Source organism: Lithobates pipiens, unplaced genomic scaffold (genome assembly GCF_037356315.1).
Source record: "Lithobates pipiens isolate NorthernLeopardFrog02 unplaced genomic scaffold, aLitPip1_a1.2 Scaffold_19, whole genome shotgun sequence".
NCBI lineage: Eukaryota > Metazoa > Chordata > Amphibia > Anura > Ranidae > Lithobates > Lithobates pipiens.
The window spans coordinates 123,226,744-123,252,263 of NW_027507764.1; the positions used below are offsets into that span (position 1 = coordinate 123,226,744).

Here is a 25,520-nt window from a genome sequence, read left to right on the forward strand (position 1 = left end):
ACGCAAGGACAGGAAGCAGAAGTGATGGCGCGGCCACGCTGACCCACTGGAGGTGCCGAGAAAACTATAATAATGTGATGAACTATATTATTGTGGCTTTAAATGTGAGGGTTTTCTTTTAATAAAATAATATTAATATGAGATATAACGCTTCTCTTTTTTTCTACATGTGTTTAATGGCATGAGAGATGGATAAAAGAGTTGGAGGTTGTGTCTAGATTCCTGAGGTGGAATCTTATCATTAAATGCGCTATTTTGAGTCATGAGAATAAATGGCAATTGGGTAAGGTGAGTGGTATTCTAGAGCGAATGGGACCGGCACATTCACTTTGATGATGGATTTATACTTTACTATGTTCACTGGGAAGAGACAAAGCACTTCATGGACGTTTGTTTGAAGGACTCATTTATTTTTATTTGTTCTATACAGTTTTTTCTATCGGGCTCCATCGGACTGTTTCCGTCGTAATATCCGACGGACAAAGTTTTAGAGCTGGGCTATAAAACTTTCTGACAACATGATCCGATCGGACTTTGTCCGAATTTGTGTAGAGAATTCCAATCAGACAAAGTGCCACGCATGCTCAGATCAAATTCCTACACCAAAGCTATTGGCTACTAGCCTGAACGTCATCACGTTACGTACGATCAGATTTTCCGACAACTTTGTCCGACCATGTGTATGCAACACCAGTTTCGGATGAAATCCGTCGGACAAAATCCGACGGATTTTGTTGTCGGAATGTCCGACCGTGTGTACAAGGGCTTAGGGTACGACAATTATTTCCAGCTGTAGAGATTTACCATCTCTTCTTGTCCTGATAGGAAGTGAGCTGATATCTTCACTTTTGGAACAATTGGTAATAAATACCTATCCTCCTGGATCTATCTATCCAAATCTAAATTAAACATTTTGGCCATAATGGTTTCCAGACCCCTTGCCACCTGCTGTATTCATATATGTAGCAGCATGGTGGCAAGTTTTAATACTGAGCTTCCACATATATGTGTACACTTGGGGTCCCCAACCCTGTCATCTGACTGTCATTGACAGCTCCTGGTCACTGCTTACAATTGGAGGCTGATGGGGTGTGCTCTCCATCAAGCGATCACTGTGACAGCCAATCACAATGATCCTATGACCAGGAAGCCTATGCCTCCAGCATTACGACCTTCAAAAAGACCAGCTCCAGTTTGCTGAAAAAGGGATAAGTACAGTTGTGATTTAAACAATAGCCATAAGACAATTCAATTACTGTTTGCACATATATCATTTTTAGAAACTGACAATTACAGAGAGGGATTGGTATAAGACAATACACTGAGGAGTGGCACTCACCGGCCTCTGATTGATATGTCGACTCCATTCTGGCGCCATGACTATCGGAAGTGGGTAGGTCTTTCCAAGAGTTACATTGGCATGGGACAAGGCAGAACCACTCAGTGCCCAGGGAGTATGGACATCACCTCCTTTTATCTGCTGCAATTCTGGAACCCAAAGTCGGATATAATCGCCCTTGGATTAAAAGACAAATGCAAAACAATCACAAACAAAAAACTCAGCTGCAGAGAAAGCAATTTAAATTTATAATAATAACATTGTACTCGGAGTCTCCTTATGGATTGTTTAGGAAAAGGAAGAAGCTACGGAAAATAGACCTGGGGTGTGCTGTGGTCACGTGGTCAGTATGCCGGAAAGGGGGCAAAATTAAAGACAGTAGGATGAAGCTTATCAAAAATTGATAACAATCAATCAAAACAACAAATGCCTGTGACATCTTGACCAGAGGATCCAGGATATATCTAGAGATGCAAGTTGACTTCCATCTACCTAATTTTTTGATTACATGAACCAGGACCCCTTGGTGAAAGGCCGCAGAAGCTGCCCCAATTCTGAAAGAATGGCCGGAAAACGCCTTGGGGTTCAAACCCAAATTGGCCAGAAGGGTGCGGAAATGACTCACAAACTGAGCTGTAGAGAAGGGAGCACTAGGGAAAGGCAAGTCCCTAGGCCTGTCCGCTATTGCCCTTGCAAGCTGGTCTAAGACCAAAACCGGCCACCGTGCATTGTTGGTCTTAAAGAACCTAATGACGGTGTCGACTCCCAGCTGCTGCGTCTTGCAAGTATACAGAGGCAACTGAAAGTAGTCGGGGAACCTGAAGAACTGATTGGCCAAAAGAAAACAGGATCCAACCCAGAAAAAGTGAACTCCCCAGGCCTCAAGAAACCATAAAATTCCACATCCCTAGCCGCCTTAGGCTCTAAGCTAGGCAGCAACCCAAAGAGAAACCTAGCGAGTAAATCCGACATGCCCCGGAACATCTGTCCCGTGATGGGCAGCCTGCTAGCTACAGCAGGAGGGCTACTCTTCTGAATCCCTTTGAGGACAGCTTTAATGGGGTGTGCCGAAAAAATGGATGGGCTGCTGGGGTCCCGTAAGGATAAAAAGTGCTGAATGCCCGCTAAAAAAGTCCTAATGGTGCCATGGGCCAGCTTAAGCTGAGAGTGGCAAAAGGCAGTGAACGCTATTAAATACTGAATTCTGAAGCCATCAACCTCAGGACGTGGCGTGTGGTGTTCACTGACAACGATTTGTCAATCAAAGCCACCGCGACGGCCCAGTGGGTATCTAATCCATCATTAACTGAAGAAAGTGTGGGGCCGGAGTGGCGCCAGTGTCTGAGACCTTCTGGAAAAACTGTGAGAAATTGCATCTGCCGCTACATTTTCTACAACATTAATGAATCTGCAGTGTATGTGGAAGTTAAATCAGAGGGTGAGCCAAATGAGCCTGCGCACAAAAGACATTATCAGTAAAGACCTAGATCTGCCCTTGTTGACGATCTCTGCCGTGGCTTGATTATCCATGGTCACCAACCTGTGCTGCCGCAACAATGGGGTAGATTTGTACAAGGCTGATGTCTCTGTGAACCCTGGAATAGACAAAAGCTCGTCTGGCCAAGGCCCCGCCAGCCAGTGTGAACCACAAAAAGCCGCATAGACCTTTGTGACTGCTGCATCTGTAAAACACCTAAGGGAAGAACCTTGACACTGCAGGGATAAACATGGTAACACCATTCCAATATTGCAGGAACTCACCCCACATGTGTAGATCCAACAAAGCGGAAGGATCTAATCTGACCCGAGAATCCGAGTCGGGATGCAGGTAACAAGGACAATAACCTAGAAATGAAAGACCTCCCCTGGGGGATCCTCATAGCGAAATTCAGCATTCCTAGCAGAGACTGTAACTCAACCCTGTTAGAAACTTGGGAGATCGTGAACGAATGTATGCATTCTCTGATCCTTACCAGTTTGTCTACGGGAAGCCTGGCCTGGATGGACCGAGTATCCAGCACGATCCCCAGGAAGGGGAGTCTAGTAACAGGGCCTTCTATTTTCGTGACTGCCAGCGGGATGTCTAAAGCCGCAAAAACTGATGTCAGTTTTTGAAGATCGGAGGGGGCCTGATCACCACTCTCAATGAGAAGGAAATCGTTCAAATTGTTTATCACTTCCTGACAACTTTCTCTATGTGTGCGGATCCAACTGAGTGCTTAGACGAAGCAATCAAACAGCCAGGGACTACTCTTGGAGCCAAAGGCGAGTTTGGTGGCAAAATAATAAAATCCCCTCTACTTGATACCATGCCACTGCCAGAGTGATGGCAGAATTGGGAGAAGTTTAAAGGCGTCTGCGATGTCAGCTTTGGGCAGCCAAGCTCCCCCACCTGCCCCAATGATACACCGAATTGCTTGATCCACCGATGCATATTTAAGTGAAAACTCCTCAGATGGTATTAACGAGTTAAGGCTAGGCACCTGCAAACAACAGGGGATGTTGGGAAAGGACCAATAACAAAACCCTTCTTGAGTTCAGATTTTAGTAACCCATCTACCGCCTCTACATCTGTGGCAGATGACCTCAGATTCCTAAACTCAAAAGTACATGTTGGCAAAGGAAACAAACCCAGTGTGGAATCCCCCCATGAAACCTTCCACCAAAAATGTGCTCAATCATGGTGACAGATGGGAGGCTAAACAAGCCTGTAAAAAAGGAACATTGATGCGGCTTAGTCACATGGACTTATTCTGTCTCAGTGTACAGGCCGACTTGGGGTGAGCCCTGAAACAACTGGTAACAGACATGTAACAGACGGCACTGACTGTAATTGCATGAACCTAGGTTAAAATTATTGCAGATTTGAGATTTTCCCAGAAAATGAATGGGCCAGCCCAACTTGTCACAAGGTGCCAGAGTAGCCCAAACAGGTGACCTAAGCCCAGCAAAATGCCGGTAAAACAACTCAGTGTCTATGTTACTCCACACCGTCACCACTTGGAACTGAGCAAAACAGGCAGCGGCCTTGGCAGAAAATTAGCAATGATAGTCATAGCAATTTGACCCCCCATACTTCTGTCCTAACTCTACCACTGTGTAAAGCTAATGGTCCAGCTCTTCCCTCCTTAGCGGACTCGCTGAGCAAATTATGTCTCTGTATAAGCTAAAGGCCAGGACAAACTCCGGGATAGAAAGTTTGCGGTTGAGCCTATGATCCCTAGTCTAAACCACCACCGAAACACCATTATGACCTGTTATCGGCAACATCATGGGCAGCTATCAATCGTGATGCTAAATGAACATCTTTGCCCTCCAGTATGTCCTTCCTGATGCTAACGGGAATGAAATGAGCCGGGGCAATGGAAGAAATACCCATACTATCACCTGGGCCTATGGGTACGGGGCTTTGCACCAAGGGGGCCCCGGGACCTGCAGATGTCCCTGGAGTGGCAGATAGTCCTGACATTGGGCTCAGCTGAGCCTCCAAATCTCCACCCTTGCACGCAATTCTTGGCAGGAAGAGGCCAGGGAACTCAAGGTAGCATGGATTTGAAAAAGGGATGAAGAGACAGTCCGAAGTGTAACTTGCTCCGGAGTAGAGCCTGAAGCACAGGGGAACAGAAGTCTGAACAGCTCAGCCTTGAGCGCTGAAGCTAGGTTTGGAATACCCCTGCGCTGCAGTTCAGCCGCGAGTCTAGGAACGGTCTAGGTATCAACCATACTCATTACTTACCTTGGGCCAGCCTGGCTGCCCCTATCGCCCTTTTTTTTCCCCTCATGAAATGACGAAGGAAAGTTTAAACAGGACTAAACATATGTCAGCCTCGTCAAATTACCAGCCCGAGTTACCTGAGGCATAATCTGGCAAATTCATAAAGAGAACTCAGGACTTTGAACCTGAAAATGTGTCAGGCTATCGATGTGTCATAGCGTGAGCCATGTGAAAACAGATGAGGAGACTTGCCGTCGTTCAAGTCAATTAAAAACGACCATCTCAATCTGTGCATACCTATAAACGCGATAGGTAGTGCTACAGTGGTGACCCCATGATCCAAGAGTGAAGATATGCTGCTAATATGAATGTGAAAACAGAAAATGTATGAGAACCAAATGCCGGGAAGTATGTGTAGCAGGACTAACGAGTCTGCTTGTGACCACCTGAGGCCTAGCAGGCCACCCAACGTGAATTCAAGTCCGAGGAGCCTGAAACGTGCCCAGCCAAACGACAAGCAGCACAGAACGGATGAGGAGACTTGCCACTATACAAGCCAATATAAAAAAGAGCTCAATCCATTGGCACCCATAGACATTATGGGTGAATTCTACAGTAGTGTAAGGCCATGAGAACTGAAGCGGGAATAAAAACAAGAAAAAAATAACTGAGAAACTGAAGTAATACCACTATGGAAAGAAAACAAACACAAAGCTACCTATTAGAAACAACACGTACGTACCGAGTCGGGTTCGAGAAATGAAAAGAACTCTGAAAATCCGATAAATGAGGAAAACAAACGATAGCTACCAAAAAAGTGTCTGAAACAGCAAAAAAACAACACTTTGCGTCATGTTGATGTGTAGAAAAACCAAACTATGGAAAAAGGGACCTGAGCATACAAAACTACCATTTAGTATAAATATGTGCAACATGAAAGCGATCAATCTAGGACCAGGATTCCTCAGCCCTATGTATGCCTGTGAAAAAACAAAAAACAACAAACAAAAATGCATGCCTATATGACCTCCTAACCTGAAAGGGGTGCCCTGCTGGCCGTAGCCTGACAAGTAACCATGCTAGAACATATGAACATCTGTAACGCTGCAGCAGAAATGAGACTCAACGTCAAAGTGGGGCCGAGCCAATCGAACATGCAAACATATCACCTGAAAATGAAAACATTCCCCCCGAGTAAAAACCACCACTGCTATGAAAATGATACCTGAGGCGGGTTATGACTTCAATAAACATCTCCTCATAGGGAATGTGCAGACAATGAGGTGTTTCGGATTTCCTCAGAGAACGAGGGAGGATTGGAAGGAGCGCTCTGTACAGAGGCTACCATGGGCTCTATACAGGGTTAAAGCGGGATTCCGCTCTTTTTTTTTTTCTCTTACCTGTGTCACAGGTGGGCGAGTGCTACCTTCGATTGGCATCCACGTCCGGCGTTTATTTGACCCCCGGCGCGACGAATCTTTTCCTCAGGATGACTTATAAAAACCTGCTCTGGCGTTTTCCATTTTAACTGTGGGCGTCTGAAGCCCACAGGCATTTACTTCCTGGTATATGATGACGTCTGGCTCCCAGCATGCTCCGCTCCATCTTGCACATGCTCAGTGTGCAATAGTGGTAATGGCAGATACAGCTGCCTGCCCACTTTAAAAATGGCAAATTCGTACACGCCCTCGTCATGTAACCGGCGTCCTAACGAAATCTCGCGAGATTTCGCAATTTCATTGTCCCCCATGGATTCTTGGGAAATAGCTTACAAATTTCCCAGGGACCATTGCGAGGACGATAGCCACGCCTACTCCCACGGGAGGACAACCCGGAAGTCAGCTGAAACATCAGAAATAAAAGGTAAGTAAATAATATTTTTTTTTTTCAGGGTTCGTTTAGGTAAGTATGCTATCTGTTGATTTTAATAACATGAAGTTTCATTTTCAGGTACCAAACCACTTTAAATTGCGATAACCATATTACAGGAAAGTTAGATAGAAAGATTAAATTTTTTTTCCCTTTTTTGCATAATGATTGTCACGTCTTTCTCAATTTCTGGTTACGCATGAATGCAGAGCATGTTCATGCATCTGTGTGGATATTCCCATTGAAAACAATGCAGCTGCGTTCAAATTCATAAATTAAACGTTGCCTTACTTCTTTTTTTTTTCCGAAGCAGTGAAATGAAACGAAACGAAACAAGGATACACAATAGAAAAATGAACACATTTGTACTTGGAGCAAACACCATCAGCCGGAAATGACGCCTTACGAGAGCCACCGCCAACAGGGAAGGAGGGACGGAGAGGAGGCTTTATGCAGCCTGACTCCTCCCACAAACACAGGCTGACCTACGGTCAGCCTTACACTTATCAATGTTCTAATTTTCGTATGAAGATCCTGGCTACCCCCACTAAATATTGGTAACTGCCGCTCAGCAAAAACCTCTGATAAGTCAGACCATTTCTTGATGTGACGGTCGCATGAGGTTTTCTGTCGGAGCTCTCCCTTCTTCTCAGATCTGGGCTGCAGTAACATCTATGTACATATAATTGAAATTGGGAGCCAACATCTATCTGTGCAACCAGACCTTACACAAATATGATCTACAATGCAATACACAAATATGAAAAGAATGCTGGACCAGACATGGGCATCATTGGCTTGTATTTAAAAAGGAGATATCCAGCCTGAGCTTGTTTGGCTGTATTTCTCTTATGGATCACAAGAAAGCAATTAGTTTTGCCCTCATGTGACCCGTTTTCAGCAGAGTGGGCTGAAGTTTGCTCCCTGCGAAACGCTGAGAGCCTCAGAGGACTCGCTTCGCCCCCTCTATAGCATAGTGCTCCAATGAGCGCGGAGGGAGAAGAGCAGAGAGCTGCGACTGACAGTCTACAGCTGTCTGCTCACGGAGATATGAAAACCAAGTGATCAGCGGCGTTAGATCACTCGCTTCTCTGTGCAGAGGCGCCAGGGGGACAGATGCAGCATCAACCCATGCTGCATTCACTTAGATAAGTATGATGGGGGAAAAAAGAAAACCATACTTCTCTTTTAAAGAGCAACTTTAGGCATCAAGAGATATCATCATTAAGTAAGCTTCTAATTCTACCCAAGAAACACCAGAGAGCTCTATAAATGTCAGTTGGATAGGTCTATAACTTTTTGAGGTTTGTCTGAGCAATTCTCTTTTTATATTAAAAAGTTATAGGTGGACCTTCACTGAAAAGTGAAAGTATCATTCACCCTTTCAACCCCCACCCCTAATACATTTTATGGCTTTTCTTTTTACTGGGAGCAGGTATCTTTTTTGACATGTACCCATTCGACTATTTCAACTGTCACCTAGGCGATTATGATGATGAATAGTCGTTCCAACCCATGTCTGCCTGCAGCCTCCTAGGACATGTCAAGTGTTCCTGGAGGCTGCAGGACCAGTCTCACTGCGCTGTAAGATCTTGCACATGCACAGTAGGGAGCCAGCTGTGATTGTTCAGGAAAGTCACAATCGGCTCCCAGTTCGAGGATGCCAGTGCTGGAGACCTGCAGGACTGAGAAGAACTGTCTGCGAGAGGACATTGCTGGACTCCAGGGACTGGTAAGTATCTGATTTTTTTTTTTTTTTTAATCTTTCGAATGAAGATAAAAAAAGGGTGAAGTTCCTCTTTAATAAGAGATTTCCATCTAGACACCAAATTGGATGAAAAGTTTCAAGGCTGGTTTGAATAGTAGCTGGAAATGAGATTCCCCCATATCCAGGCAGCAGGGAGTGCCCAGTACTGGGTATGTTTGGGAACACCCAATTTGCATAATAATTATGTAGACAACAGGGGTTCCCAGATTGCTGAAAGAGAGACTGCAGTGGAATAGTGCACTACGGCATTCCTGGATAATTAATGGAAACCCTGTACAAGTTGGATGTGCTCCTTGTGTGGACATCAATGCCTAATTATTTAAAGTGATTATAAAGGACAAAATAAAATAAAAACAAACAAAAAATCTCTATACTTACTTGCTCTCTGTTCAGTGCCCCTATGGGAAGCCACTTCTCATGAGGTGCTTGCTTACGAGCCCCGCTGCTGTGTCTATTGACACAGACAGTGGGACTCGGCCCTGCCCCCTCATCACTGGCTTTGATTGATAGCAGCGGTATCTGCATTCCAATTTCAGAATTCCCCATGCCGCACCTGCACTGAGGGGGAGGCACCGTGCCCCCACACATTGTAAAAGATGGGAAACATTGTTTGGTTCTCTAACTTTGCCGTAGCTGAGATTGTCAGCTTTTGTAATGGGGAAGAGATTGGGTACAGTTCTGCTAGGTGGGAGAGTCCCTGTTTCCAGGTGGAGGAGGACTGTCACTGGCCACTGCTAAAGCCAATCAGTCCTGCTAGCCCCATCCACCATCTGGAGGAAGATGACTTGAATGGTTGCCACTACTAATCTTAGGAAGAAGGAATTTCACTGTGATTGAGAAAACCACAATCAGGTGACAGTTTGTGGAATTACTGTCGAGCTTCTGGGAACTTTGTTGAAATTATTCCTGAACCTTTGCATCACTTACTACTGAACCCCTGCACTCTGTCCCTTTAAGCCACAGCCAGGCTTCAGCGCAATGAAAAAAAAAAAAAAAAAGCCCACCCAACTTTTGCTGCAGCGCGGAGCGCCACACTTTCTCAGCTGCGGGGGCCGCCAACTTATGATCCTGCACACAAGCCCATTGCTTTCAGAAAATACCCCTGACCCGAGCTCATAATTGCGTATCCATTTCAGATGCTTGTATGTGACATCTAATACATCACATACAAGCACGTGGGCTGGATACGAAAGGTGGATCAGCAGGATGAGTGTGCCAGGACAGGTAGACGTCGGATCGCTGATGTAGGCGTCTCATCTCTGCTTCCTTTCACCACTCTACATATCACACATAGCATAGATGAGAAGAGGGTACAGTGGTGGGGAAAATGAGCAGGAGGGGTTTAGAGTTGGGACAGAAGAGCAGGGGGATACAAAAGTAGGGCATATGTGCAGGGAGGTATAGAGGTGGAAGAGATGAGAAGGGGGTTGAGCAGTGGGACAGACGAGCAGGGGATTAGAGCAGTGAGGCATATGTTAAAAAAGAGGTGTATTGTTGGGACAGATGAGCAGGGGGGTTCAGTGTTGGGGCAGATGAGAAGGGGGTTAAGCGATGGGACAGAAAAGCAGGGGAGGTAGAGCAGTGGGGCATATGTGAAAGGAGGTGCATTGTTGGGACAGATGAGAAAGCGGGCTACAGCGGTGGGGCAGATGAGCAGATGGGTTCAGTGTTAGGACAGATGAGAAGGTGATTCAGTAGCGCATGGGGATACAGCAGTGAAGCAGATGTTCAGGGAGGTACAGTGGTGGAGCAGATGAGAAAAGAGGTATTATTGATAGGGCAGATGAGCAGGGGGGTTACAGTGGTGGGATAGAAGAACAAGGGGGTATAATGGTGGGACAGATGTGCAGGAGGTACAGTGGTGGGAGGGATGAGAAGGGGGGTACAGTGAGGGGGCAGATGAGCAGGGGTTTACAGTGGTAGCACAGATGAGCGGGGGTTCAGTGTTGGGCCAGATGAGAAGGGGGTTACTGTGGTGGGAAAGATGAGTGGGGTGTGGGGGTTTGGTGTAGGGCAGATGTGAAGGGGGTTCAGCAGGGGGTACAGCGATAGTGCAGATGTGAAAGGAGATGCACTGGTGGGAAAGATGAGCAGGGGGTTACAGTGGTTGGGCAGAAGAGCAGGCAGTACATTGGTGGGGCAAAAATGTACAGGGGGGTACAGTGGCTGGGCAGAGGAGCAAAGAGGTACATTTGTGGGTTACAGAGGTGGGGCAGATGTGCAAAGGAGAAAGGAAGTACATCAGTGGAACATGAGCAGGGGGTTACAGTGGTGGAGCAGATGTGCAGGGAGGTACAGTGATGGGTCAGATGAGAAAGGGGGACATTGGTAGGACAGAAGAGCAGGGTGGTACAATGGTGAGGCAGATGTGCAGGGGGTTACAGTGGTGGGGCAGATGTGCAGGGGGTTACAGTGGTGGGGCAGATGAGAAAGAAGGTACATTGGTGGGGCAGATGTACAGGGGGTTACAGTGGTGGGACAGATGACCGGGGGTACAGAGGTGATGCAGATGAGAAAGGGGGTTACAGTGGTGGGGCAGATGAGAAAGGGGGTTACAGTGGTGGGGCAGATGAGAAAGGTGTTACAGTGGTGGGGCATATTTGCAGGGGGGACAGTGACCTGAGGGGTGAAGATGCATGAATTGGGACTGATCTGAGGTATGAGAGTGCAGGATGTTAATTTCTCACTACTCAAGTAGTTTACAGCATTCACTTTATAAAAAATCATTTTTCATGATTGAGAAGTTGACATTTTTTCGTTATAAAATCAATTTCTTTGAAAACATTTTTCGGCACACTGTGCTTAAAAGGTTGCCTACCCCTGCTTTAGAACCACTTGAAGCTCACTTTTAAAGGAGGAAGTAAAGCCTCAAAAAAAAAAAAATATATATATATATAACTCCTGCAAGACAAAGGCGTAATGAGCTAATATGCATAGCATACTAGCTCATTATGAATTACTTACCTGAGATCGAAGCCCCCGAAGCAGTCCTCGTTCCCCTCCTCCGACACCATCTATCCTGGAGTGACTTCCGGGTATCGCGGCTCCAGCGTTGTGACTGGCCAGAGCCACGATGATGTCACTCCCACGCATGCGTGTCGGTGCCGCCACTAATGGCACAATCGCCACCAGAATATCACGCCCAGTGCACCTGCGCCCGATGTCTACGGCGCATGCGCCGCAGACATCGGTGCAGCTAGTTCTGCAAATATCTCCTAAACCTTTTAGGTTTGGGAGATATTTCTTGCACCTAAAGGTAAGCCTTAAAGAGGAAGTAAACCCTAATGGGTTTACTTCCTCTTTTTTTCCCTGCAAAGGTAAAGCATAATGGACTACTATGCATCGCATAGTAGCTCATTATGTGTCACTTACCTGACACAGGAGCCAGCGAAGTCGCCGCTGTCACCTGTAGTCCGCCGCATCCATCTTGGTTGTGGCGTCTCTCGCAGCTCCGACGAATGACAGCGGAGAAGCCGCGATGACGTCACTCCCGCGCATGCGCACGGGAGTCGCGTCTCGGAGCTCCGACGCTGCCATTCGGCGGAGCCGCGATGACGTCACTCCCGCGCATGCGCACGGGAGTCGACAAATTAGGCAAATCCATTCTTGGACTTGCCGCATTTAGTGCGCCTGCGCGCCGCTGTCTACGGCGCATGCGCCGTAGACAGCGGTGCCCATTTTCGGGCAAATATCTCCTAAACCATATAGGTTTAGGAGATATTACTTGGACCTACAGGTAAGCCTTAATCTAGGCTTACCTGTAGGTCAAAGTTGTTTGGAAGGGTTTACTTCCATTTTAATCTAGTGGTTGTAAGGGGTTTACAACCACTTTAACTGGAGTGCATCTTTAGGGCCAGTTCAAACCAGTAAGCCACACTGAACGCTCAGCTGTTGGTGTGTGCTGGGAGGAGCAATACCAATGTGCCAATCCCAGCACATCACACCGTTTTCTTTTCTTTCACAGAATTTGATTGAAATCGACATTTCCACACAGTCCTATCAACTGCAACTGACACCACTGGAAATAAGGCACTTTGCCTTGTCTATGCATTAGAGCTGGGCTGAAAATCGCTGACAGCATAGCCCCAACGCATCTGGTGTACAGGGGCCTTTACACTGAAAAAAAAAAAAATTGACAGATACCTTAATAAAAAATAAAAAAAAAAAATCAAAAAAAAAAATCAAAAAAAAAAAGGGACTTTCATAATCACAAAGGAGCAAGCATTAAAGTGGTCGTAAGCTAATTTTCTTCATTTGTACAGTGCCTTGCGAAAGTATTCGGCCCCCTTGAACTTTTCAACCTTTTGCCACATTTCAGGCTTCAAACATAAAGACATAACATTTTTATTTTTTGTGAAGAATCACCAACAAGTGGGACACAATTGTGAAGTGGAACAAAATCTATTGGATTTTTGAAACTTTTTTAACTAATAAAAAAATGAAAAGTGGGGCGTGCAAAATTATTCGGCCCCCTTGCGTTAATACTTTGTAGAGCCACCTTTTGCTGCGATTACAGCTGCAAGTCGCTTGGGGTATGTCTCTATCAGTTTTGCACATCGAGAGACTGAAATTCTTGCCCATTCTTCCTTGCAAAACAGCTCGAGCTCAGTGAGGTTGGATGGAGAGCGTTTGTGAACAGCAGTTTTCAGCTCTTTCTACAGATTCTCGATTGGATTCAGGTCTGGACTTTGACTTGGCCATTCTAACACCTGGATACGTTTATTTGTGAACCATTCCTTTGTAGATTTTGCTGTATGTTTGGGATCATTGTCTTGTTGGAAGATAAATCTCCATCCCAGTTTCAGGTCTTTTGCAGACTCCAACAGGTTTTCATCCAGAATGGTCCTGTATTTGGCTGCATCCATCTTCCCCTCAATTTTAACCATCTTCCCTGTCCCTGCTGAAGAAAAGCAGGCCCAAACCATGATGCTGCCACCACCATGTTTGACAGTGGGGATGGTGTGTTGAGGGTGATGAGCTGTGTTGCTTTTACGCCAAACATATCGTTTTGCATTGTGGGCAAAAAGTTTGATTTTGGTTTCATCTGACCAGAGCACCTTCTTCCACATGTTTGGTGTGTCTCCCAGGTGGCTTGTGGCAAACTTTAGACAAGACTTTTTATGGATATCTTTGAGAAATGGCTTTCTTCTTGCCACTCTTCCATAAAGGCCAGATTTGTGCAGTGTACGACTGATTGTTGTCCTATGGACAGACTCTCCCACCTCAGCTGTAGTTCTCTGCAGTTCATCCAGAGTGATCATGGGCCTCTTGGCTGCATCTCTGATCAGTCTTCTCCTTGTCTGAGCTGAAAGTTTAGAGGGACGGCCAAGTCTTGGTAGATTTGCAGTGGTCTGATACTCCTTCCATTTCAAAATGATCGCTTGCACAGTGCTCCTTGGAATGTTTAAAGCTTGGGAAATCTTTTTGTATCCAAATCCGGCTTTAAACTTCTCCACAACAGTATTACGGACCTGCCTGGTGTGTTCCCTGGTCTTCATGATGCTCTCTGCGCTTTCAACAGAACCCTGAGACTATCACAGAGCAGGTGCATTTATACATAGACTTGATTACACACAGGTGGATTCTATGTATCACCATCAGTCATTTAGGACAACATTGGATCATTCAGAGATCCTCGCTGAACTTCTGGAGTGAGTTTGCTGCACTGAAAGTAAAGGGGCGAATAATTTTGCACGCACCACTTTTAAGTTTTTTATTTGCTAAAAAAGTTTAAATTATCCAATAGATTTCGTTCCACTTCACAATTGTGTCCCACTTGTTGGTGATTCTTCACAAAAAAATTAAATTTTATATCTTCATGTTTGAAGCCTGAAATGTGGCAAAAGGTTGAAAAGTTCAAGGGGGCCGAATACTTTCGCAAGGCACTGTACCTACAGGTAAGCCTAAAATGAGGCTTACCGGTAATTTCAGTGAACATCTCCTGAACTTGCACTGTTTAGGAAATAGTCACACTACATGCAGCTGGTGATGTCAACAGTGCATGCGCTCTGAAGGGCCGGAATATGCGAACCTAGAAGGAAGACCGGGTGAAGATGAAAACCCTGTCAGCGGGGACAGCAAGCTGCTAGAGGGCTTTGTTCTAAGGTAAGCATTTCATAATGTGCTAGTATGCGATGCATAATAACACATTGTGCCATTGTCTTGCAGGTTTTTTTTTTTTAAAGGATGTGGTTTTACTACCGCTTTAAAGGACTTATTTATACCTGCTATAAAAAGAAGCTGAAATCTGTGTTGCTATGGGCAACACAACCCCTTTTATTAGTTTTATTTTATTTTTTTAATTATACAGTATCTCACAAAAGTGAGTACACGCCTCACATTTTTGTAAATATTTTATTATATCTTTTCATGTGACAACACTGAAGAAATTACACTTTGCTACAATTTAAAGCAGTGGTTGTACAGCTTAATATAACAGTGTAAATTTGCTGTCCCCTCAAAATAACTCAACACTGTCTAAACCGCTGGCAACAAGCGTGAGTATACCTCTAAGTGAAAATATCCAAATTGGGCCCAATTAGCCATTTTCCCTCCCCGATGTCATGCGACTCGTTAGTGTTACAAGGTTTCAGGTGTGAATGGGAAGCAGGTGTGTTAAATTTGGTGTTATCGCTCTCACTCTCTCATATTGGTCATTGGACATTCAACATGGCACCTCATGACAAAGAACTCTGAGGATCTGAAAAAAAGAATTGTTGCTCTACATAAAGATGGCCTAGGCTATAAGAAGATTGCCAAGACCCTGAAACTGAGCTGCAGCACGGTGGCCAACACCATACAGTGGTTTAACAGGACAGGTTCCACGCAGAACAGGTCTCACCATGGTCGACCAAAGAAGTTGAGTGAACGTGCTCAGCGTCATATCCAGAGGTTGACTTTGGGAAATTGACATATGAGTGCTGCCAGCATTGCTGCAGAGGTTGAAGGGGGTCAGCCTTTCAGTGCTCAGACCATATTCCGCATACTGCATCAAATTATTCTGCATGGCTGTCGTCCCAGAAGGAAGCATCTAAAGATGATGAAAAACAAAGCTTGCAAACAGTTTGCTGATGATAAGCAGACTAAGGACATTGCTGGAACCATGTCCTGTGGTCTGATGAGACCGAGATAAACGTAGTTGGGTCAGATGGTGTGTGGCAGCGACAAGATGAGGAGTACAAAGACAAGTGTGTCTTGCCTACAGTCGAGCATGTTGATATGAGTGTCATGGTCTGGGGCTGCATGAGTGCTGCCGGCACTGGGGAAACTATGAAAGCCAACATGTACTGTGACATACTAAAGTAGAGCATGATCCCCTACCTTCGGAGACTGGGCCGCAGGGCAGTATTCCAACATGATAACGACCCAAAACACACCTCCAAGACAACCACTGCCTAGCTAAAGAAGCTGAGGGTAAAGATGAGGGACTGGCCAAGCATGTCTCTAGACCTAAACCCTATTGAGCATCTGTGGGGCATCCTCAAACGGAAAGGTGGAGGAGCGCAAGGTCTATAAAGCCCCATACACACTATCAGATTATCTGCTGAGTTTTTCCTTCAGATTTACCAAAACCATGTAGTAGAAGGGCCTGCCTGATTGCATACACATTGAAACTCCTAAGGTTTGTCCTCATATTATATGGTTTTGGTAAATCTGAAGGAAAAACTCAGCAGATAATCTGATAGTGTGTATGGGGCTTAACATCCACCAGCTCCATGATGTTGTCATGGAGGAGTGGAAGAGGACTTCAGTTGCAACCTGTGAAGCTCTGGTGAACTCCATGTACAAGAGGGTTAAGGCAGTGCTGGAAAATAATGGTGGCCACATAAAATGACACTGTGGGCCCAATTTGGATATTTTCACTTAGGGGTGTACTCACTTTTGTTGCCAGCGGTTTAGACATTAATGGCTGTGTGTTGTGTTATTTAGAGGGGACAGCAAATTTACACTGTTATACAAGCTGTACATTCACTACTTTACATTGTAGCAAAGTGTAATTTCTTTGTCACATGAAAAGATAGAATAAATTACTTACAAAAATGTGAGGGGTGTACTGACTTTTGTGAGATACTGTAAATTGGATTTTGTGATTATAGATTGGATTATGTGGGGTGGAAAAAGGATCCCTGAAACAGAAAGTCTGATCGCTACAAAGATGATGGTGATGTTAGAGCAGAGAGGTAAGATGGCTCTTTATTCAACAAAATACATACATTCCCATCGTAATCCAGCCCTTGCTTTATCATATTGAACTTCCTATTCTCTCTAGGGTCATTCCCAATTCCTGCGCTGTACAACCAGTTTCCATAGTTACTGCAAACATCATAATCCACCTAGAAAGAGAGACAAAATGACAATTAATAGAAGGTATCTCTGTGCAACACAATTCTTATCTGTAAGCCCACAGAACAACACTGTAAAATGCATTAATTAGCAAATGTTTCTCTGCGTAACAGAAAATACCAGCCAACCAAACTGGAATTACCAGTTCCAGGTGACTAAATACTATGGAGTTTAAAGGCTCATGTTTCAAGTTACATCCATATTAAGTTGTAACATGAACCATGGTTGCACACTCCATTCCCAAAACCCACACTGCCCCCTCGTTACCTGAATTGCAGGGTGCATCCTCCATGGAAATCCTGTTATTTCTTGAATTTAGCGTGGCTATGTGGGCACCCAGACTTGTTATTGTTTACATTTTTTACTACTGCGGCAGATGGAACTTGTATACAGCGCAACGGCGATCCCTCCTCCCTCCCCGCTGTAGTCCAGCTGCACATCCTCCAGAGAGGTATGGTACTGAAGCTGGGGAGCTTTGCAAAAGCCTGTGAAGCGCACTCGCAATGTACTGATAGCGGTTGCAATGCTTTGCAGACCTCAGTGCAAAACATGTAGAAAATGCAAGGTGGCCTATGCCTTTGATTACAAAACTTGTGAGACAGAAGACATCAGAACACATTTTAAATTGAAATATTTACAACATGGTAGTCTCATTTACATGTTAACCTATAAAAAAAAACAAAAAAAAAAAAAACTATGCACTACTTTTGAGCCCATCGCACTGCTGAGATGCATGTTTTAATGTTTGTCAAACCATTCCTGTAAGTGTGGTGTGTTGCAACGCACGTTTTTCTATTGTGGTGAAGCATGTTGCAAAAAGAATCATGTGTTTTTTGTTTGTTTTTTAAGGTGTGATGCGTTGGTTGTCTATTTGAAACATGCAATTTTTACTAGAAAATACTGCACAATTAGGTAAAAATTAGGTATGACCATTGCACAGCAAAGAAACATCTTATGAAAAATACCATCCTACTTACTGTATGTAAAAATCTGCACACCAGACTTGCATAGAATCAGTTCCTCATTTCTGTTATTCAATACAAATAAAATGAAGCTGTGGCCAAGATTACACTTCCCTTTGTCACCACAATTTAGAGGCGTCACACTTGTCAATGCATATACTGGGGCTGTTGCTACTGCTCCCTACCTAAAAAAACTTCCTATGCAAACATTAATATGCCTTAGGTCAGCCATAGATGGTTAGGCCAGAAGAGATTCAAACTATCTAGGGGCAGGCTGTACCCAAATCAATCCATAAATCGACTTGGGTCAAGCAGCATTTCGGATTTCTACATGTGATTATTGCCAGCGGCCACAACTGCTAGCAATAATCACTGTGTTCTAACAGAAAGGATGGCTCCCCGTGCCCCTTTTCACCCCGGGAGAACACAAAAGCTCCACCGGAGGAATTCCCCATGCAACACGATTTATGTTGATGGGGGAATAAAGAGATTTTCTTTCTTGCAACTGTGGTTGTAGGAGAGAAAATCACATCTATGGCCTGCCTCACTGTGATGGTATAGGCAAAAAAATTAAAAAAACTGAAGAAAAACACTGCCATGTGTTAACATGTTGGTCAAAGTAATGGTGCCTGGTTTATCACGGTTTATACACCTTTTCACATCTGTCAGTCACTAAACTCATAACCAGTCATTCTTGCTGCTGGGAAAGATACATCTTCACATAATCAGAGAAGAACAAAAAATTATAGGATACAAAAAAGGGTGGAGAGAAGCACTGCAATCTGTGGAGATAAGTAATCTAGATGGAAGCAGTAACTTGGATCAGCATATAAACACCCTTTTAATTCTCAGCTTAAAGTGGACCTACAGTCTTATAGGAAGAAAATAGAAAAAGTTAATTGTGCCTCAGCAGTACCATGAAAATTTTACATTTGGTTTCAAATTCCTCCTGAAAATAGTGCCCTTCATGTGTCCAGGCACATCTACACCTGCAGCCTCCTAGCTGTATATTTCAGTGTTCTCCTTGCTGGAGAGCAAGCTGCACCTAAGAATATTGAGTGCAAGGATCTCCCAGTTTATGCTTTATTCAGCCTGTGGATCGGTCCTTCCTACACCTCTCCTACTGTTGACTGATGATTCCCCACCAGTCATCAGACCACGAAAATCAAAGTCCTGCATCTACCAGAGTATGGAACTACAGAATAAGGAATGGTAAGCCATTGGGGAAAATCTGCTGTATGGAGCTCACTAGCCATATTGAAGGACTAGTCGTTGTTTTCCTTCCCTGGCTGCTTTTTGGCTTCCACAATTTATTTCCTCTAATTCTCACTCAGAACACTTCAGCAAAATATATTATATTATTTTAACATTTCAGTAGAATTTTTTTTATTCTATAAATATGCTTTCCATTTACTTTTGATATTATACTGACAACTGTAACAGTGTATGGAGCCTTCATTTTTTGCCATTACCTGCTTAGTCTTTAATTTGACTGAGTCATAAGACATTATGGCATGCCCTGTCAAATAATGTAAGCAGGTAACGTGCTGTTCTGCTAAGGGATGTTCACTGGTTTTTGAGCACAACTAACTCAAAGTTTTCAAAGATGTGGAATTTCCCAGCACAGAATAAATTAAGGATGTAGTCCCAATCAGAAACTTTAGGGAAAAGCTTACCGAATCTGCTTCAGTGTTTGCTAACAGTTTGTTAAAGTAGGAGTAAACTCCCATCTCCGACTTTTACCCATAGGTAAGCCTATAATAAGGCTTACCTATGGGTAATGTAAATATCTCCTAAACGTGCACCGTTTAGGAGATATTTACTGTACATGCTGCCAGTGACATCACTGGCACAAGTGCTCTGAAGGAACAGCCACCTGTGCTGTTCCTTCGGAGCCCTGTGCCGTAAACTGTGGCTCCCATGCACATGCACGGGAGTGACATCATAGTGGCTCCGGCCAGTCACAAAGCCAGAGTCCCTGAATCCGGAAGGAAGATGAGTGAAGATGGGAGCGCCTGCAACTCCGACATCTCAGCACTGAAAGGGCTTTGTTTTAAAGGTAGTGCAATGCATACTAGCACATTATGGCTTTACTTTGCAGGGTACAAAAAAAAACGTGTTTTGTGAAGTTTTAACAAAAATAAAAAGGCTGTACAGTCAACTATGTGAGTATATGTTGGAATGGGTCATTCATCTCTCAGCCCTTGTGTGGGCTGCATTAGCTGCTGTGTCATATGTGAAGCTTCTCATTTATGAAGTTCATGCATCCAGCTGGACATGTTCTGTAATGCTGAAGATCTATTCTGTAATGCTGAAGATGTTTTGCTACTCATCCAACTAGCTTATTTAGTAGTTCAGTTCATTATGCGCTGATGCCATGTCTGATGCACCATTGCATACAGTGCTTTAGGATGGGAAGACAGACCTTTACAGACAGCATTGCCAAAAAAGTCCTCGTATATATATATGCTCAAAGGGATCTCACCAGTAAATATTCAAACCATTCCGCACCCATCCTCCAGTCTATTCCAAGGTCTTTAGTGAGAAAGCTGGCCACATTCTGGCGCCCTCTATTTGACATAAATCCAGTCATTGCCAGCTCACGCATATTAGCATCAACGAAGGGTACTCCAGTACGGCCCTCTATAATAACATACAGCAAAATACAACTGTTAGGTGCAAGGGTCATTCAGTAGCAGATAGTCTACAAAGGCATCTGGCAGAAAAAAAAAAAACTGGACAGACCCCAATTAATTGCACAGCCATCACTGCCACCATGTACATGCCCTCCTGCTTGAATGGAATCTGTGAGACACAGCCCTCTGCTCTACTTTCATTCTCTGAAAGATTATTCCACTTACAGTTTTTTTTTTTTTTTTAATAACTCTCCATTTTCCCATGTCTCTTTAGGAATGCTGCAAATACAGAAAAATACATAACCTTCCAGAAATACAGTGAGCTCCTAACATCATGTGCAGCACTGAAATCCTGTACAATGTGATCAGCCCTGCCCATTCACTGTGGTCTACAGAAAACCACTTCCCTCTTAATCATATAGAGATAAGAGGTGGAGGAGTTTTGTAGTCCTAAAACACTTCCTGTCCTAGGGTGACAACACTGTTCCTCCATAGATACAGTACAGTTGTCAAGCGCTGTCACCCTAGGACAGAAAATGTGTTACTGGCAGGATCACCAGGTGAAAACTAAGAAACTGCTTTCGTAGCCACAACATTTAAAGAACATGCCTGAAACTTCCTCTCAAAAATGCACTTTTGATGTTTTTTTTTCTGCCTCTAATTTCTCATTTTGAAATATGTCTCTAAATGCCCCAATATATATGGACACTGAGCTGCTTCTACAGGCAGGAGAAAAAAACAAAACAAAAAACAAAATAAAAAAAAACCACTACGTAGAAGCAGCGTTTTTGAAGCCCAGTCTGCATGGACCGCTCTCTTGGCATAGTTGTTTTTGCAAAAAAAAAAAAAAAAAAAAAAAAAAAAAACACACACACCACTGGCATTTTGCTCAGTTTCTTTAAAGCCCACAACCCCACCCACTTATTTTTGTCTTCATAATGCTCACCGGCCACTCCTTCCTCCATTACGGCTGCCTCCCAAAAAAAAAAATTATGCTTTTGGGTATGGGGGAGCATATGGCCTCCTTCCAGGATGCAGTGCACAGACCTAGCGGTTCTAGACCATGCACGGTCAAAGATCCGCTCCTGTGCAAGATCCGACATGGAGCTCAGATGATTGCGATGGCGAAAAGTGAGACAGGGAAGAAATTGAAATGCAAGCACAAGTGGGTCAGGAAATTTAAAAAAGTTGTCACTTTGCTCTTAATGGGTCTTTCAGCTAACAGGAGTTTGGTTTGTCTACATTCCAACTCTTCTCTAATACTAGGCCAGGTTCTGTCCAAAAAAACACAGTAGTACAGGCAGACTGGAAATACTGTGCATCCTTTGACTTTAATACACAGCAAAACCTAAAATAGTTACTCATGTGTTTTATCTTTTACTGAAAAACAGAATAAAAAGGTAGGAGCGGTACTAACCTTTCCAGGCATCAAACAGTTGTTGGTCTTTCTTCCAGGGGACTTCTCTATCCTGAAGACCTAAATATAAAAAAAAACATGTTAAATACCATACTCCGTATTAAAAGAAATGCAGTTTGACTATACGTTTTTATTGTAATACAGGTAACGAGTCGCTATCTGTAGTAAACAACACATCTGCAAAAAGGTAAAATATACATTTGTAAACCTTATGGGAAAATCGTGTCTTGAGATCTGTAGAACTATTATTAGAAATTCTTAATGATATTTTTAATCATAGCGTGGTACACTTTCCCTGATGAAGAATTGTATTTCGATCGCATTCGAAACACGCTAGAAAATTCCCCAGTACTACGGCTAGCTGTGAATCCTGTAAACATCTGGTTTAACACCAGGAACCTGTCTACATGTACCACATTTTTTACTTCAACTGTGATTCTCAATTTTGTACATGGCGATTTGAATATCTGTAAAGCTTTTTAAAGGATATTGGAATATTTTTGTAATAAAATTAAACTTTTTTATGGTAATGTTTAACTGCTTGCCGACCAGCCGCCATTGTTGTATGGCAGTAGGTTGGCACTGCTGCGCAAATCGCCGTAGCTGTACATTGGCCGCTTTAAGAGCTATAAGGTGTAAGGGTATAAGGCGTCAGGCGTAAGCATGATGGAAGGCGTGGTCGGCAGCCGTGCTGTCCCCTGGTGACCCGCGATCGCTCCTCAGAGAGCCAGAGTGGTGATCTGTCAATGTAAAACAGACAGAACACCATTCTGTCAGGGAAGTACAGAGAGATCTGCTGTTCCTGACCACTAGGAACAGCAATTTCTTCGTACTCCCAGTCAATCCACTTCCCCCACCGTTAGAAACACCTCCCCAGGGAACACTTAACCCCTTGATCGCTCCCAATAGTGTTAACACCTTCCCTGCCAGTGTAAATTATACAATAATCAGTGGCTATTTTTAGCTCTGATCGCTGTATAAATGTCAATGGACACAAAAAGTGTCCGGCCTGCCGCAGTGTAGCAGTCCCACTAAAAATCCCAGATCACCGCCATTACTAGTAAAAAAAATAAAAATGTAAAAAAATGATAATACAAATGTCATAAATATATACCCTATTTTGTAGACACTAGAACATTTGCGCAAATCAATCAATATACGCTTATTGCGATTTTTTACCAAAAATATTAAGTGGAATACATTGGCCTAAACTGATGAAGAAATTCGTTTTTTTTCCCTTTTCTTTTGGATATGTATTATAGCAGAGAGTAAAAATGTATAATATATATATATATATATATATATATATATATATATTCAAAATTGGCGGTATTTGTTTATAGCACAAAAAATAAAAACCACAGATCAGATACCACCAAAAGATAGCTCTATTTGTGGGTAAAAAAAAAAAAAAAAAAAAAAAGGACGTGAATTTTGTTTGGCTACAGCGTTGCACAATTGTGCAATTGTCAGTTAAAGCGACACAGTGTCGTACCACAAAAAATGGCCTGTCAGGAAGTGGGTAAATCCTTCCGGGGGTTAAGTGGTTAAACATGTTTGGTTGCCCTTAAAATGGCTGTAAATTTATATGTGGTAGGGATGGTGGCAACCCTCACCGATACGGAGTAGGTTTTCTATTGTTATCCCATTGAGCGTACAGATTTCTATTTTTTTATTGCTTTCCTGCAAGAGCACCAATATTCATTAGTATATACACTAGAAGCCACAGACACGGTATTTCTTTGGATGGCTTTGCCTTCACAGAGTACAGAGAGATGCAGCCAAGCAGCAAAGGAGATCACAATAATGAAAGAATGGCTCGCTCTTTTCAGTTTCAGTTCTCATTTATGTACTCCTAGACACAAGTATTGAGACTTAAAAAGAATTTCGGTTTCCAATGACTATATGTTAAAAAAATCAAAATAAGACATCTTTGCAAGCATCTTACCTCTCAGAAAGAAAATTCTTCTGCCATATTTTAGAGCCACAAAACGGAAGTAATCCCGCCAAAGAAGCTCAAAAACCACCCTAGAAAAGAAAGTTAAAACTAGTTTAAACCGTAGAACACATAACCAAAAAAAGCTGAACAAAACCTGGCTTAAATGCACTAAGGCCTGGTTCACACTAGTGCGATTCCAGATAGGATTTGAGTCACCCAGAATTGTATGACAAGGGAACTCAATGGTGTTTGTTCACATCAATGCAGCACAATTTTGGAAAAGGGTCCCGTGCGATCCAGCACCATTCTGACCCATAGAACATGCAAACCACACACAAGCAGCATTACATAATCGCACTGAGAGTCCAATCAAAATCTAAATGCAGATGGTATTGTATGTAGTATCAGCTACATATAGTATATAATGCTGTGTTCCGGCAGCAGTATGGGGGACTTCCTGTCACAAAATCAAGTCAGGCCGAGCGTTGATGAGCCATTCACAGGAAGTTTTTTTATGAATGAATACAAGGCTTCTTCTAATTGGCTGAGGTGGAGATTATGATGTCATATGCCAGTTTTGCCAATAGAGGAGGCCTTGTATTCATTCATAAAATGCAAAGCATCTGTGAATGGTTTGGCCTGACTCGATTTTGTTCATGGAATTGGGTGGGAAGTCTCAGTAGTGCCGCAACACAGCACTGTATGCTGTACATAGCTGACACTACAGTTTATACAGCACTTACCGCTGACACATTTCTCAGTAAGGAAATAGTTTGTGCCACCTTGGCTCAGACAAATTATTTAAAGTGAAATGAAAGCTGGAGTTAAGCTTTAATGCCAACTCAGGTTCACTTTTAAAATTACATTAAAGATATATATATATATATATAGATATATATTTTTTTTTTTTTTATTGAGAGACTTAAAAACAAAATGGTGAACTTTATGGGCACATAATGAGAGTATAAAAAAGGTACAGGCTGACTTTGCTGCACTGAGTGGCCAATGGATGGGGCCATGCATTGTAAAATCTTGGAGGAGAACCTTATTTCCTCAGCCAGAACACTGGAGATGGGTCATGGATGGGTCTTTCAAAATGACAATGACCCAAACCAACCACCAAGACAACAAAAGGAGTGGCTTAAGAAGAAGCACATGAAGGTCATGGAGCGGCCTAGTCAGTCTGCACACCTTAATCCTATAGAAAATCTGTGGATGGAGGGAGCTTCGAGTTGCCAAGCGACAACCAAGAAACCTTAGGGATTTAGATCTGTAAAAAAAAAAAAAAAAAAAGTGGACCAAAATCCCTCCTGCTCTGTATCTGTGAGGGAGCTGATCAATGAGTGGGGAGATCGTAGCGTTCTTTATCCCTGACACCTTGTCCCTGGAAAACTTCTGACCCTCATTTTTGGATGCTGTGACTGGGGAAGTGCCAAGTAGGAGATCGGTGTGGATGTCCTGATCTGCTGGAGCGGGGTGAAGAGCCAGTGAGAGGGAGTGAAAGGGGCCGGTTTTTTTCAGGCGCTACACAG

General features: G+C 43.6%; 1 protein-coding gene across 1 annotated transcript in view; it reads right to left on the reverse strand.

The window, feature by feature from the left end:
- The window catches only part of LOC143996260 (cryptochrome DASH), a 63,584-nt gene that overhangs the window by 17,780 nt on the left and 20,284 nt on the right, over positions 1-25,520 (reverse strand). The window contains exons 9-13 of the mRNA XM_077491226.1: positions 23,998-24,077; positions 22,050-22,109; positions 20,482-20,639; positions 16,905-17,024; positions 1,340-1,516 (exon numbers count right to left, since the gene is read on the reverse strand). Coding sequence (XP_077347352.1) covers positions 1,340-1,516; positions 16,905-17,024; positions 20,482-20,639; positions 22,050-22,109; positions 23,998-24,077 — 595 coding nt within the window. The remainder of the gene's footprint in view (positions 1-1,339; positions 1,517-16,904; positions 17,025-20,481; positions 20,640-22,049; positions 22,110-23,997; positions 24,078-25,520) is intronic.